The sequence below is a fragment of the Phascolarctos cinereus genome, unplaced genomic scaffold (assembly GCF_003287225.1).
Source record: "Phascolarctos cinereus isolate Bilbo 61053 unplaced genomic scaffold, phaCin_HiC Scaffold_2;HRSCAF=192, whole genome shotgun sequence".
In the NCBI taxonomy this organism is placed as follows: domain Eukaryota; kingdom Metazoa; phylum Chordata; class Mammalia; order Diprotodontia; family Phascolarctidae; genus Phascolarctos; species Phascolarctos cinereus.
The window spans coordinates 225,899,589-225,915,178 of NW_027555625.1; the positions used below are offsets into that span (position 1 = coordinate 225,899,589).

The 15,590-nt window shown below is 41.8% G+C and overlaps 1 protein-coding gene across 1 annotated transcript; it reads left to right on the forward strand.

Annotated features, from left to right (window-relative positions):
- Window positions 1-2,811: 2,811 nt before the first annotated feature.
- Window positions 2,812-11,570, forward strand: PURB (purine rich element binding protein B). Its single transcript, XM_020984028.2, has one exon. It carries the CDS (start codon window positions 2,896-2,898, stop codon window positions 3,850-3,852), a length of 957 nt encoding a protein of 318 aa, XP_020839687.1. The 5' UTR covers window positions 2,812-2,895; the 3' UTR covers window positions 3,853-11,570.
- Window positions 11,571-15,590: the final 4,020 nt, after the last annotated feature.

Genomic DNA, 15,590 nt, shown 5'->3' on the forward strand with positions numbered 1-15,590 from the left:
AGAAAACTCCTCACATCCATCTTTGGATCTGACTGAGTTTCTGGTCAGCATAACCACGGTCCTTAGTTAAGGGTCTCTAAGCAGCAGGTAGGGGTCCTACCGGGCTAGGTTCAAACAATGCAGTAAGGCTCTGTCTCAATTCCCACAATTGAATAGTTTTCTGCAGACAGAAATTGCACTAGACTCGTAACTGAACAGAAAGGGAACTGAGCTAGAACCAGATCTGAGTTACAAAATGGAGTCAGTGAAGTTCACTCAATTCCCACAATTAACCACTAGCTGTCCTAATCCTCTCAATTTCCTCACTGGTGCTAGAACAATTATCTGTGCTCCTCACTGGTCTTTCCTCCTTTGTGGAGGGCACTCCCTCTTGCCCCATCTATGGATGCTCTACTACTTACTAGCCAAGAGACCTTAAAGATCATAGGAATTAGGGCTGGAGGGGACCTTCCAGGTCATCAAGTCTAGCCCCCTCACTGAGGGAACTAAGGCATTAAGTAACTTGATAGATTCTGAACCCAGATCTTCCTGATACAGCACTCTATTCATAACACCAAATGACTTAAACTTTCTGTTTCTCCATTTGAAAACTAAGAATAAAAATATCTGCTTTACTTACCTCATAGGGTTATTATGAGGATTAAATGAAATAACATGTGAAAGCACTAAACAAATATAAACACACAACATAAGGTATTATGTTCACCTATGTCCTTCCAGATTCTAGATAAAACTGGGTAGAAAAAGAAAACTAATTGCCTCAGTAAGTTACAAGGATTCTTAACCTTCTTTGTGTAACAAACGATTTAGCAGTCAGGGAAAGCCTATGGAACGAACCCACTGTAGGATGTTTTTAAAAGCACAAAATACAAAGAATTACAAAATAAACAAATTATATTGAAATTGCTTAAATTTTTTTAATTAAAGTTCACAAACCCAATGTTAAGAACTACTGCATGAGCGGGCAGCTAGGTGTCGAAGTGGAGAGAGCACAGACCCTACAGTCAGGAGGACCCGAGTTCAAATTCGGTCTCAGAAACTTAACACTAGCTGTGTGACCTTGGGCAAGTCACTTAACCCCATTGCTTAGCCAAAAAAAAACAACCCTACTGCATGGGTATGAATCTTATGGTTGATTATTTCACTGATCAAATTTGTTTTTCAAAGTTGCTTTTGTTTACAATGTATTCCGGTTCTACTCCCTTCACTCTGCATCAGTATACATAAATCTTCCCATATTTTAGGGGTACACTTAGCAAACAAGTTTGAGATAGTGAGGTGGGCTTGCAGTTCAATGACAGAATAAGTTCACAGACTCATAAATTTAGTATTTAAAAAGGATCTCAGAGGTTATCTAATCCAACCCTTTATTTTTACAGATAAGAAACTAAGGCCCAGAGAGGAAAATAGTACGATGTCATTGAGGTTATAGATAGTAGCTGGCATAAGCAAGATTTGAATTTAGTTCCAGGGCTGTAGATCCAGAGCTCTTTCCAAGCTGTGTCACTACTGGGTTGTGCATTGGATAAGAGGGCAGGGGTTGGACGCAGGAAGACCCGATTTCAAATCTGACTTACATATACTGGTAGCTGTGTGACAAGTTATTTAACCTCCATCTGCCAGTTTCGTCATAGCTAAAATTAAGATAATAGCTCTTACCTCCCAGGGTGGCTGGGAGGATAAAATGAAAGAATATATGTGCAAAGTGCTTTGCAAACTTTAAAGAACTATGTAAGTGCTAGCTAGCTAGATATGGGAATCATCTGCATGGAAATGATAATTGAGTCCATGGGAGCTGAGATCAGGAAACCCTTCCCAAAGGACTCACCACGCAAGCGGAGCCTGAATGAAGCTACAGAGCCAGAAGGCATTCTTCTGCTAGAGACCGCTTTGCTATGGGAGAGACCACTTGGAGCCAGAGGCTCTTGGAGCTCAAAGGGCCCTCGGGTATCTTTGTAAATTCATCGGGTCCAAACTCCAATTGGGGAAGCGCCAATCCAGAGTGACCTGCCCAACCTCAGCCAGGTATCAGGAGGGGCGGACCCCCTCCCCCCGCTCCCCCTTCCCCCCTTCCCCCCGGCTCTAACTCCGGATTCTGCACAAGCCTGGCCCTGGGTCCTGGCTCTCGGGCCCTTCCCCCGCAGCATCAGCTGGGGGGGGGCCCTCGCGCTCGGCCACACGTCCCAGGACCCTTCGGTGGCCGCGGCCCAGTTCCGCCAGGGGCCGGACTGGCAGCCCACAGCGCTCCTGCGCCGCGCCGCCCTCCCGTCCCTCCTCCCTGCTCCCTCGCCCCACAATGCAGTCCTCGCTTTTTTTCCCCTCGCTCTTGTCCTCAGCTGAACCCGAGGACCACCCTCCCCCGCCCCCCCCCGCTCTAGGTAGCGCGCCCTCGAGAAGTGACGTCATTCCGCGGCGTCAGAAGGGCTCGACGTGGAGCGCAACAGGTCTCTGCGTTTCCCGGTCGCGAGGGCGGTGGCGTGTGTGCGCAGGCCAGTCTAAGTACGAAGAAACGGAGAAGGGCGGGGTGGAGAGAAGGATGGAAGGAAAGGGAACTTCAGACGCGCGCACTCGGGTGCGCGCTCTGGCGCGTCCGCGCGCCGGAAACAGCCGCTTGGCTGCGGAAGTCGGGGCGGGTTGGGAGGCGGGGAGGGGGTAAAGATGGGGGGGGGCGGCGGCGGTTCGTGATGAAGAGCGGGAGCGCGTGAGCGAGCGGGGGAGGGGGGGTGGGAGGGAGGCTGGGGGGGGACCGGAGCGCGAGCCGCAGGGGCGGAGGGAGGGGGGCGCGAGCGAGCGCGGCGGGCGGCAGTGGCGGCGGCGGTGGCGGCGGCGGCGCGAGAGCAGTGGGGCCCGGCAGCGGCGGCGGCTGAGACGGCGGCGGCGGCGGAGGGAGAGAAGATGGCGGATGGCGACAGCGGCAGCGAGCGAGGGGGCAGCGGGAGCGGCAGCGGCGGGGGCGGTGGGGGCGGCAGCGGCTTCCAACCCCTGTCCCGCGGGGGCGGCGAGCAGGAGACCCAGGAGCTGGCCTCGAAGCGGCTGGACATCCAGAACAAGCGCTTCTACTTGGACGTGAAGCAGAACGCCAAGGGCCGCTTCCTGAAGATCGCCGAAGTGGGAGCGGGCGGCTCCAAGAGCCGCCTCACGCTTTCCATGGCCGTGGCCGCCGAGTTCCGAGACTACCTGGGCGACTTCATCGAGCACTACGCGCAGCTGGGGCCCAGCAGCCCCGAGCAGATCGCGGCGGCCGCGGCGGCTGCGGGTGCCGAGGACGGCGGCGGGCCCCGGCGGGCGCTCAAGAGCGAGTTCCTCGTGCGGGAGAACCGCAAATACTACCTGGACCTCAAGGAGAACCAGCGTGGCCGCTTCTTGCGCATCCGCCAGACCATCAACCGCGGGCCCGGCGCGGGCGGCGGCTTCGGCGGCGGAGGCGGGCCGGGGCCGGGGGGAGGCCTGCCGAGCGGCCAGACCATCGCGCTGCCGGCGCAGGGCCTCATCGAGTTCCGAGACGCGCTCGCCAAACTCATTGACGACTACGGCGGCGACGACGACGAGCTGGGCGGCGGCCCCGGCTACGGGGAGCTGCCCGAGGGCACGTCCATCACGGTGGACTCCAAGCGCTTCTTCTTCGACGTGGGCTGCAACAAGTACGGCGTGTTCCTGCGGGTGAGCGAGGTGAAGCCGTCTTACCGCAACGCCATCACCGTGCCCTTCAAGGCGTGGGGCAAGTTCGGGGGCGCCTTCTGCCGCTACGCCGACGAGATGAAGGAGATCCAGGAGAGGCAGAGGGACAAGCTGTACGAGCGCCGGGGCGGCGCCGGGGACGAGTCCGAGGGCGAGGATGTGGATGACGACTGAAGCTGGGGCAGCCTCCCCGACTCCAGCACCCCTACCCTGCTCCAAACCGTAAGCCCCCTCCCAGAAATCCCCCTCCCCGCCGGAATGCTCCCCTTCCCACTCACTCCTGGTAGCTGGGGGAAGGGGGAGGCCCCTAGAGAAACAAACCAACAAGAAAATAACAAGCAGTGCTAATTAAAGAAATAACCACCAGGAAACTCGCGGACAACTAGAAAAGAGCAGCAAGTTCAAAGGAGATGACACTGACCTAAGTGGTGAGGAGAAAGTGCCTCTTCACCAGAGAGAAATCGCCTCAAAAACCCCGTCCCCACTTGAACTATCTGAACCTCATCCAAGATTACATCCTCACCCGCCTTTGACCTGGAGATAGAAACACGTTTTGAATTGCCCAGAGCACCCACCCAAGGATATCTGATTTTGAGTTGTGTTGTTCCTGGACTACTTAAATTGGTTCTATAAATCTTCCCATTGGCCCCTCCGGTTCTATGTTGAATTCCTTCACCTTTGAAACCAGCATCTTGGTGTCTAAATCTTTGCTAAGTCCACGAAGATAAGGGGAGAGAGGTTGTTGCAAGTTACCCATTTCCAAAGGTGCAGGTCCATAAAGGAAAATACAAATTTAAAAGTACCTACTAATCATGGACTCACTGGGAGAAATGAAAATTCAAAAGCTCTTGGGGGAATATGGAAACAAATTTGGATTTTAAAATAAGGTTTTGGAGGGAACCTGGACCAATGTCTGTTGTCTTTTTCTTTGCAGAATTTCCTTCCTCCCCCCATGCAAACTGATGGAGATATCAGTGTTTGAACTGGAATCCATTACTAAAATAGTTTTAAAGTTGGCAAGGTTTCTGAAGATTTTAATGGACATTTTTGTATTGGGGTGGGGGGTTGCATAAGAAGAAATCAGGCATAAAGCACAAAGAAAACTGTTTGAGTGGATTGGTTGCTACTCACTAAAGTTCTTCCCCTTCTCTCCAAATATGGAGGTTATTATAAAGAAATGGCTTAGGTATGAAGAAATGAGAGCCAGCTTTCGTATGGCTCCAAAAAGCATAAGCCTGTGAATAGTAGATAATTCAGCAATGCCATCCAAAGGCTGACTGGATTTTAAACCATAACTTGCATGATATCAGCAAAAGGAAACATGTGGCTACATGCCTGAGCTTTGAAAGAATGACTGATATCCATACAAAAGTTGGAAATTAACAAAACTGAAGCCTCCATTTACCTTCAGTTTAATCTATGGACTTGTTTAAATAACATCCTCAGGTCCAGAATTTCCAGCATCAGTTATTCTTTTACAAGAATTTTTAAAGGAGAACTTGATCCATTTTTATCAGTACCTCACAATCAAAGTTGGCACATGATGGATGGATGATTCAGAGCAGCAGGCCCAATGGAAGCTGAAATCCATCACTAAAAGGAGCTAAAGTGAAAATGAATAAGCTGACTATATACCCTGGAAGCTTTTTTATACCATCTTGAAATTTCAACATAAACTGGCTTCTGCCAGTTCATCTTAGCTGTCTTTCAAGAATAAAAGTTGGGGTTTTCAAGGATCACCTCTTCTATATTTTAAATGGATTCTCTCTATGAATGGTTTTTAACTAATCAAGTCAATCCTACCCCCCTTCAGAAAAGGTATTTCTAGAAATGTTAATGTATCCTAGGTAACTTTGAACTGAATGGGATCTAAACTGTTCATTCCAAAGTTTTCAGGTATTACTTGTGCAAACACCTTCTCACACAGGAGGCAGGTAACCTCACCTCCACAGTCTTCTTAGTATTTTTTAACTGCATGCCTGCCCTTTCTTTGAGCTGCCTTTTTAATTTATTGCATACCCTTTTTATTACCTTGTTTTGGTATTACTCAATCTATACTATCTTTTTGTTTTGTATTTATTGGAAAATAAGGAATATACAAAAAGGTCATTCTTATGCATTTGTGGCTGAGAGGGAGAAGAAATTTTACATAAAAGTTTGGCTGTTTATAGAAATTAGATTATCCAGAATATTGATAATCGAAGGTTAGAAGTACAAGAGCCACAAACATGTACTTAAGCCCTTTTAAAACAAATTCTCTTCTCCCATCATCCACAATAGACTTTTTAAACAGATTTTTTAAAAAACAGTTTTTGTTTTTTAATTTTTCTCCGTTGCAAAGAATGTTTCCTAAATTGTATGGGAGCAATAGTATTTTTTGATGTTTTAATTACATCCGTATTCTTGTACTGTATTTTGTACTACAAGGCAGCTGTTTTCAATAATGTCCTGCTGTATTTACCTTTGTATTTTGTTTGAGTGTGTTCAGTTCTTTGCTGCGGAGAACAAGTCCCAAAATAATGTTTGAATAGGACAGCTTTAGGGTTGCAGAAAACTGCTTTAAATAATTTCAAAAATTTGAGGCAGCAATGAAAATTAAGGTTGCAGCCATTAAGTGTATATTGCTGTAACTTTTTCATTTTGAAACCATATACAATTCCTGTATAGACCAACTTGTTTTGTTGCTTCAGTGGTGATCGTGTTGCTCAGCTGCTGTGAGCCAATTCGATTTTGCAAAGGTGCAGTACCTCTCCTTTTCAAGGGGTTGTTTGTTTTTTTTGTTTGTTTTTTTTTATTGAATTGCAGTAACTAGCCTTGCCTTTCTACTCTGTAGAATTGACAGGGTCTTCACAATCCTTTACCCGTGGCTTTTTAAGCTATAATTAGCTGCATAGGAAGTATGTGGAAGTGGACAGAGGCATATATAGAGTGTATGCCAAGAACACTACCATATACGGCATCAGCTTTGGTAACCAGAGAAATTTTCTCTCAGTCATTAGACCATATAACAGTGATGTATCGTGCAAAAAATCTTGAGTAATCAATTTGAGAATCCTCCAAAAATAGGAGCAAAGAATGCATAAGCTATGTGTTGGAAGAAGTAATTTATATTAAAACTCTGACCTGCCTGGATAAGACTAGTTAAATGTCACCATGGTGGGTTTTTAAGTCTTAACCAATCTTGAGGATTTGATTTTCCCCAAAGGGGGTGGTTCATGGCCTTTCTTCCTACTGCAGGAAGATTGGGATCCATTCTAAGAAGGGTATGGGTTAATTGTCCACTGATTGTCATTCCTGACCCCAAGGACAATAGAAATCTGCAGAATACAGGGACTACACTTTTGCAAATTTTTTGCTATTGGAGTGCTTCAAAAGATCATAAATATTAGCTTATTTGAAGTCTGTGGTCCTTTTTAAATCTAGTTAGGAAGAAAGCATTTTACAAACTGCAGTGTGGGAAACAAACCTGGTTGGGTTTTGTTTTTTGTTTACCATTGCTGTGAGCAGTGATTTTTTTTTTACTTCATCAAGCATCTCAATATTCACACACTCAGAATACCCGTCCTGTTTGACAAGTCCTAGAGCTACTTTGCAAATGATTGATGAAAGGTTTGTTCCTCATACTACTGTTTTCTCAGCTTGTTTTCACTGTAGAGTTCCTACAACTTACAAGAATTAGAAACAAAATATTAGCAAAAAACCAATAATCTATAAATATGTCCTTATATTCCTGATTTCTATTGTCCTTATTCATCATTCAGCCAATGGAATGACAATTCCAGTCTGCAGACATGTCAATGCATTTGCTGTACAAGAAAAGTAAGTCTGTATGGCACCAAAAAAAAAAACCAAACCAAAAAACCAGACACCCTGTGTAAATATTTGAGGCATGTAGGTGGCATAAATGACTGTAGCTGTACTATACAGATAGCTACTTGTCAATTCAATTTTTATAATTAATACAGAATGATTCTGAGGGTCTGTGGATTCAAGCAGTCTTTAAAACCTCCTGCTTTGTTTGTTACCTTTGGATCACTTTGCAGCAAATTACAGGTCTTTTAAGAGATTCCGGGCTTCAGTTTCCTCCCAAAAACCAAACTACAAACATTTATCCTGTTTTTTATTTGAAAATGTGCAGGGTAATGGGCAAAAAAGGCTGGTTACAATAATGCCCTCATATTGAGTGGTCTGTTAATGACTGCACACTTCAGGCATTGTAATAGCTGAAGATGACTTGTTAAATGTGACTTTTCCCCAATGTTACAAAGATGTAGAATGATCTACACAAGGTATTAAAAAGTGACTATTAATTTCCATCTACCTTGCTCTTCAGAGAGTGTCAGTTAATAAATTTGGGGGGAAGCTTGAGTGTATGTATAGCTCATGCACATGAGTATTCTTAACTAAGTTTTGTTTTTATTTTTAACCAGATTATGGTACTTTATCAAATGCACAACTAATCTCTCAGTAGATATTCATTTGAAAATAGTGTGGCCTTGATCAGTGAGAAGGGGAAAAGACTTGTTTTTTGCCTATGTAAAAATGACTCATTTGCTAGGAGTCATAATTCTCTATCTGATATTTTTGTGGTAGGTCTCCTTTTGATCAGGAAAAAAAATAAAATGTTTTTGTGTTCATTTAGGTATTAATTACATTCGATTGTCTGTTGTGTTTAGAGACTATCAGAATTGTTCTGATGAATATCAAAGTTGACTGCTTTGATGTCCAATCTCAGGTTTTAAAACATAGTGGTGTGAAATCCCACTGGTTACTGACAAAACAATTTTATTTTAGAATACCTTAAAGCTCACATATATCCGGCCTGTTTAGACAGCAGACCCTCCATCTTGTTACTCTTTTCCCACTTTCTACTGGAGTCTGATACTTCCATGGCTTGAAAGTATCAAGAAATTTTCGCATTGTATAGTTCCATTTTAACCCTTGTATATTTTCTCATAGGCAAAAGCACTTTTGGTCACGTAAATACATAGATTATTTATTTTATGTGGACCGTGGCTTCTCAGGCTCCCCTAATTCTGCTTATTAAGATAATTGTTCTTACTTTATGTAAGTGGAAATCTTTGCTAATGTTTAGAAAGTTTGTATTGGTCCTGAAAGCATCTGCTAGCTTCCAGTGAATGCAGTAATAACCAATACTGTATTCACAACTTAATAAGTTACTTTCCTTGAGCCTTAAGGTAACTCTTTTTTTGCTGTCAGTAGCAGCATTAAAGTTGTTGCTCTGTAGAAAATGAGACTATCAGTTGTCAGGGTTGATTTTTAGAGTACTGTAAGTCAATTAGCTGTCTTCCTGATAAGTTAATGCTTCCATCAAATAGTTGTGGAGTTGTTTGGTTTTTATTGGGGGGGGGGAGCACACTTAATTTAAAGCCTGACTAAAGAGGAAAAATAATTATTTCACATTTTGGGTCTGGGATTTTTAGCCCCAGACAATAACATAAAAATACTGGATTGTAATTACTTTATATTTTGGTGGGGGAAAACTAAAAGATCTAAAATCTTAGCACCCAGTAGTTGGACTCCTGAATGTTCTTGGGACCGTCTAAAAACTTGTTTTGGGGTGTGGTGTTCTTTGCTAAATTATAGTTAATTAACACCCACCTTCCTTAATCTTTGGTACCAGACTCAATTTTATTACTTAGAGGTTTAAATGACTCAGCTTCCACAAAATGAAGTCTGATTCCTAAAACTCAAAATTAAGGTTGCAACATGAAGAATTTTACACTTTTAACATAATTCCCAGATATTGTCAGTGCCCCTTGTCTAAAAGCCTATACTAAGTTTATTGTAAATTTCACAAAGAAACAATAGGGAACAAAGGCAAGAGGCTTACATTTATAGTCATCTTTACTCACAATCTATGTAACTTCAAACCAAAAACAGCTTAGCCATTTATCTAAAATTATTTATATTGCTCTTTTTAAAAAAAAATTCCATAATTCAACTCATTTATTCAGGGCCTGATTTTCCTGTTGGCAGACTATGCTACTAGCCCTTTACTTCTCTCTTCCAGCCTTTTGGTTATTTGACTGCTTCATTAGTGCCTCCACCAGAAGGTGGATGGAGGAAGGAAAAGGAGGGGAAACAAATCTGTTCATTTTATCCTATTAGTGATTCTAGTAGGACTGGTGAAAGTATGGGGAAGCTTTCAGATAAAGCAAGGTTTCTGCATAATCAGTTTTATTTTTCCTGTTATTCCTGACATCTGTTGACATGGAAAGTTCATTTTGCCTTTTAAATGGAATGTCACCCAAATGTTAATTAACATTTAGTAGTACAAAGTGGAAGAAGTAGAAAGAGACGTTCAATGCAAAACTCAGTAGCCTTTTTAAAAAGGTTTGTAAAAATTTTTGTCCAGGCTCTGCCACATTCCTTTTGCTAACAGATTGCAAACTCTTCAAAGAAAATTAAGTACAGCCTTTAATTTCTCATAGCATTACCATAAGAATTTCTAAGGGGGGGGGATGTATTTCTTCCCTTTTTCTTTAGTACAGCTTAGGTGGAACCTGCTACCCTAAAGAGGAATTTGGGGGAAAATTTATATGAACACATTTGTGTTGTGGGACATGGGGGAGGGGGTTAATTTTTAACTTAAAAGGTCATCAAGCACCCATCTCTCTTAGCTACTTATCACCCCTTTTTGATAAAAGTTCCCTTTGAAGTACCAAGTATGGCTCCCAGAACCTGGAATCCATTCTGTCCTTGAAAAGCTAAATAGATTTCTTGAGACTAAGCAGGGTGTAAATCTTGTCACTTGCCCTGAATGTTGTTAGCAATAGAATGTGAGTTATTTTGCAATGGAATGGCCAGCATTTTAACAGTAACATTTAGTGTTAATGTTTCTTAGGGTGTTCTCTTACTGTCCTTTCTGGGCTGTATGTAAAAATGACTTTTTCATGGTTATTTAAGAAAATCTATTTCTGAGTAATTCCCAGATAGCATATTTTCCCAATCTAGTAAAACTGCCAGCCACATCTGCCAGTGGCTAATGTACTACATGCTTCCTTCCCTAGAATAGCTTCTTAACTCTAACCCTAAGGTTGTTCTGCCAACACGTAATCTGCAGAAGTAATCTGAATGAGCTAAATCCAAATTTAAAGTTTGTTGGAGCAGGAGACAGCTTCTTGATCAGGATGTACTTGTGTGTTTAAATAAATGGGCAGCAACTAAAAGGGATATGATTTTGAAATTTAAATGTCTTCAATCCATATGTAAATATCCACATGCTTGTGCATTGTAAACAGGTGTGTATTCATATGTATGAAATTACAGAACTGGTTTCTGCTTCATGAGAAACACAATACCTTTAATTTTATAAGATTTTCCCCCACAACCTTATGTATATAGAACACTAAACTTGTAGTGATAGGATCAATTCGGGAATATCTGCTGAGAGACCAAAAAGTTCATTTCTTAAGTACCTTGGTTAAAGAATAAAGATTATTCCTCTTGTTTATTTAAAAAAAATGCACTTTAACAAGCAAACGCAGCTGCATGGTTCAATTCAAACAGATACAGTAAGTGCAGCACCCGTTCAAAATCTCCCTGAAAACAATTCAAAAGCAGAGTCAGAGCTGGCTGTAGGTCTTGCTGCCTAAGAGAGTGAAGCTCAGATTCTTATCCTTTGAGGCCAGCAGGACTGCTTTTTTAAAGAGCAATGTGAATACAGCCAGGAGCTACAGACAGGTCTGTAAAAGGGCAGGTCCTGGATTTACCACTAGCTAACTAGCAAAACCAACCAGAAAAAAAAAGTTTAAAAATTCATGCTAGTGAGCACTCCTTACAATAGCAGATTTTTGCAAATGGAGTTTTACAAGTCTATATTTAAAAAATTGTATGTTTGTAACAAATAAAGTATGCGGAAAAGTGAATGATAATTTTGTGCTGATGTCTTTGTGATTTAAGGAAAGTACACTGGGATAGGCTTAGGTACCTGTTTGTCCTTCGTTTTCTAAAAGGACCAGGACATCAGGAAGGTGATGTCATGACTAGCAAGTGAATTTTCAAGTAAGGTACGGCTGTGCAAAAGTCACTGGCCTCACTCTCTCCTCCATAGCCATCTGGGTCCAGTGGCAAGATATAGATCAGGACAACTGGAGATGGCCTCGGATGTTATCTTGCTTTAGACAGGTATTGTTGGAAGTAGGTGGGTGTGGGGCTTAATAGAAGATATAATCCAGATTGGAACCAACTGTCTTCCCACACTGCCTGTTTATAATAGGTAATCTTTTGGTGTGGTCTTTCTGTTTGCTGTAAAACCCTTGAAATTTTAGGAAGCAGAGATGAAGCAAAAGGAAATAGGCTTACATTCCAGTCATTTAGGAATAACAGGCTATTTAATGTTTCCCTAGTTTTAGCCCTTGCCAAGATTATCTCATCTTTTATTCTCTAAACTCATTTAGTTCTCATCCTGTCACTTTTCAAAAAATTAATCTCTTCTGTATTTTCGACACATTTCAGAATCTCTCCCCACTCCACTACCCTTTCTTTGAGTTATCGTCTTGTAAGATTTTTTTTTTAAATGAAGGAAATAGTTAAGTAAAACCAGCTGGCATGATAGTATATGTAATACTTCATCCCCATAGCTCACTTCTGTAATTTAGGGAGGTGAATTTCAGTTCTTTGGGTCCAAGTTTGTTCATGATTACAAAGCATTTTTTCCTCTCTAATCATGTTTTTCACTGTGAATTGTTATTGTGGTTCTACTTTACTCTGCATTGATTCTTATCTTCCTATATTTCTCAGTAATGACTTATTTTCAATTAGGAGACTAAGCAAAAGTGTTTTATAACTCTTAAGTTCATAGGCTTTTATGCTAGCTGTTGCTTATGGTTACTTCCCTCAGGAAAAATTTCATCTTTGGGAATGGGGAGCACTTTCTCTTTGTCACACCAGTTCCTGTGCATAATGGATCTGTCTACCTGAACCCAAGAACAAGATATGGGTAAGAAGAGTGTTAACTGAGCTGAGATCATTTGACATACGGGTAAGCTTTTCATCATTGCACACCCCCTTCTCCCATCTCCATCCCCCATCCCCGTGATCTGAGTTGATGGTGACATTCTACAAGGTCTTATTGTGAAGAAGGAAAATAAACCAATACTACTAAGGTAAGATTGCTACTTACCACATTAAAGCAGAAAAAAGTCCATCCAGGAATGAAGTCAGTAAGCACTTATTCAGTGTTTACAATGTGCTAGCCATCACTTTTCCCCCAAAATACCTCCATACTGTGACTTTATTGTGCCCAAATTACCCAAACTACTATGTTCACTTTCTGGCTCAATCTCGAGATAAATTTTCTATTTAAATAATTAAGCACTGAGATGAAGATGGTCTCCTCTAGAGTTGGGTTGAGTTCCATTCTATAAGCATTTATTAAGGACTTATTATGGGCCAAACATGGAAGTAGGCTCTCAAGTGAAACATTCACTACCTTTAGAGTTTACTTCCTGTTCAGAGGTGGGCAAGGTGGATACATATACATATAATACAAAGTAATTGGGGGGGGCACAATTGGAGGAATCAAAAAAGATTTCATACAGGAGTTGGCATTTGAGGCTTGATGGGAGCTAGAAATTCTAAGAGGAGATACAGCATTATAGGCATGGGCAACAGCATGGTGTTGGGGAGGTGGTACACTGTCTTAAAGAAACATCAAGGAGGCCAGTTTGGCTGAAACATTGGAGAGGAATGTGAAATTGGTCCAAAGAGAGATGTTAGAGCCAGACTTAAAGCTTTAAATGTCACCTGTTATCTTAATGGTGATAAAGAGGCAATGAAGCTTCTTGGGCAGAGGAATGGCATGGTCAGGTATCCTTCAGGAATAAGACCAAGGAAACTGGGAAACTTAGTAACCTTTACATCTTACATTGGGGTGGGGAGGGGAGTTAGATATTAATCAGGATTGTCTTCACCAGCACTGTCACACCCAAGAGAAACGCAAATTTATCTATGGCATTTTTAAAGGTCTACAAACATTCACCCTTGGTAACTGAGAAACTGTTAGGTGCAGCACCCTTGCTGAAGCTCAACGTGCTTCTTGGACCATTCACCTTACTATGAATAATAAAGAAGCTGTAGTAGATTTCTCTAAGAAGTTGATGCAGCCAAGTTGCCATCTGTAGAGCTAAATTTAGCCAATGGTTCTTGGGGTAGAGAGCATCAGTATAAATGATCTTGGTGCTTCTGGTTGCTTCAGACTCTGTAAAAAGAGTAGTTGCAAAAAAAAAAAAAGTAATTGCCTCCTGAATTAAAGTTTATGAGGGAAAGCAGTCAAGATCTAGAGAAGTGAAAGAGCCTTAACTTCTTTTAAAGGTAAGAATTTATCCAGCCAGGAGGAGTTTTATAATGATCTCATGGTCAGTAATGGATTCTGAGATGTGTATCCCAAGGGCCTACAATATAATCTCTGTCTAAAACAGAAATATATGAATGTGATAGGAATATAGAAAACCAGATGATACCTCTGGTGCAAGGATGCATGGAGCCCATGAACTTAAAAAATAAATATTCTAATAACTTTCAACAATTGGTTCTCTTTGTAATCCTAGCTAGCTAGCATTTCTATGACAATTTAGGGTTTGCAAAGCACTTTACAATACATCATTTTATCTTCATAACAACCTTGGGAGGTAGATATTATTATCCCTATTTTACAGAATCCTATGAATTTTATGCATTTAAAACCCCCTATTTTGGGGCAGCTGAATGGTGCAGTAGATAGAGCACCGGTCCTAGAGTTAGGGGGACCCGAGTTCAAATCCAGCCTTAGACATGTAACACTCATTAGCTGTGTGTCTGGGCAAGTCACTTAACCCTGATTGCCTCACCCAAAAAAAAAAAAAACCACCACCCTATTTTTAGATGGAGTCCATAGGCTTCATCAGACTGTCAAAAGGGTCTGACAAAAAACGTATCTTGCTCTAGTATGTTTTGTGGCATTCTGGAAAGTTTATGGAAGCACATACACAAGAAACTAGATGAGAATGTGTGAAGACATCCTCACAAATGAAAGCAGATACACCAAAAGTGACTGAAGTGTTAAATTTACTCTTTCCTTATGCCATCAAAGGGAGTCTTGATAGTGAATTTTATTCGTTCTTTGCTACTTGGATAGCCAATACCTATTATATTGGTTTGGGGGTGGTAGAAAAAGTGTTGGACTTGGAACTTGGAGTGGTGTGGGTTCAAATCCCACTTTAAAACTTGATATCTGTTTGGGTATATCACTTAACCCCTCCTGATCCTCAGCTGCTTCTGTAAAAGGGGGGAAATAATATTTCTACCTCATAAGGATGTTTGGAGATCAGATGATAATGTATGTTAAAATGTTTTGCAAAAATAAATAAAATGTTTTACAAACCTTAAACTGCTTTACAAATGTTGGCTAATATTAGGAAGAATGTTACAAATTATGTAGCTAGTATTAAAGTTTATAAAGCACTTTATATATGTTAATTCACTTGATTCTCAAAACTAACATGGGAGGTAGGTGTTATCCCCATTTTATAGATGAGCAAACTAAGGCACAGAGAAGTTAAGTAGTGACTTGTTCAAGGTCACACAGCTAGTACTGTAAGGATTGAAACTCAGCCCTTCCCCACTCCCAAGTCTTGTACTTTATCCACTATACCACCTATTAGATGAGAAGCTACTAATGGAATAGGGAAGTATAAATAAACATCATATGTTTACCTAATAAGATCTTCTCAAAATAAAGAGCATGGTTTAATGAAAATTATATCACCAGACCTTGGGTAGACTCAGCTGTGCCACAAACCACCTGTTTGATCTTAGGAAAATTACAACTTCTGTGGCCATCAATTTCCTTGTCAGGAAAGGGAGGTACCCTCTAAAGCTCTTTCTTGCTCCAGTGTTTAGTGGGAGGA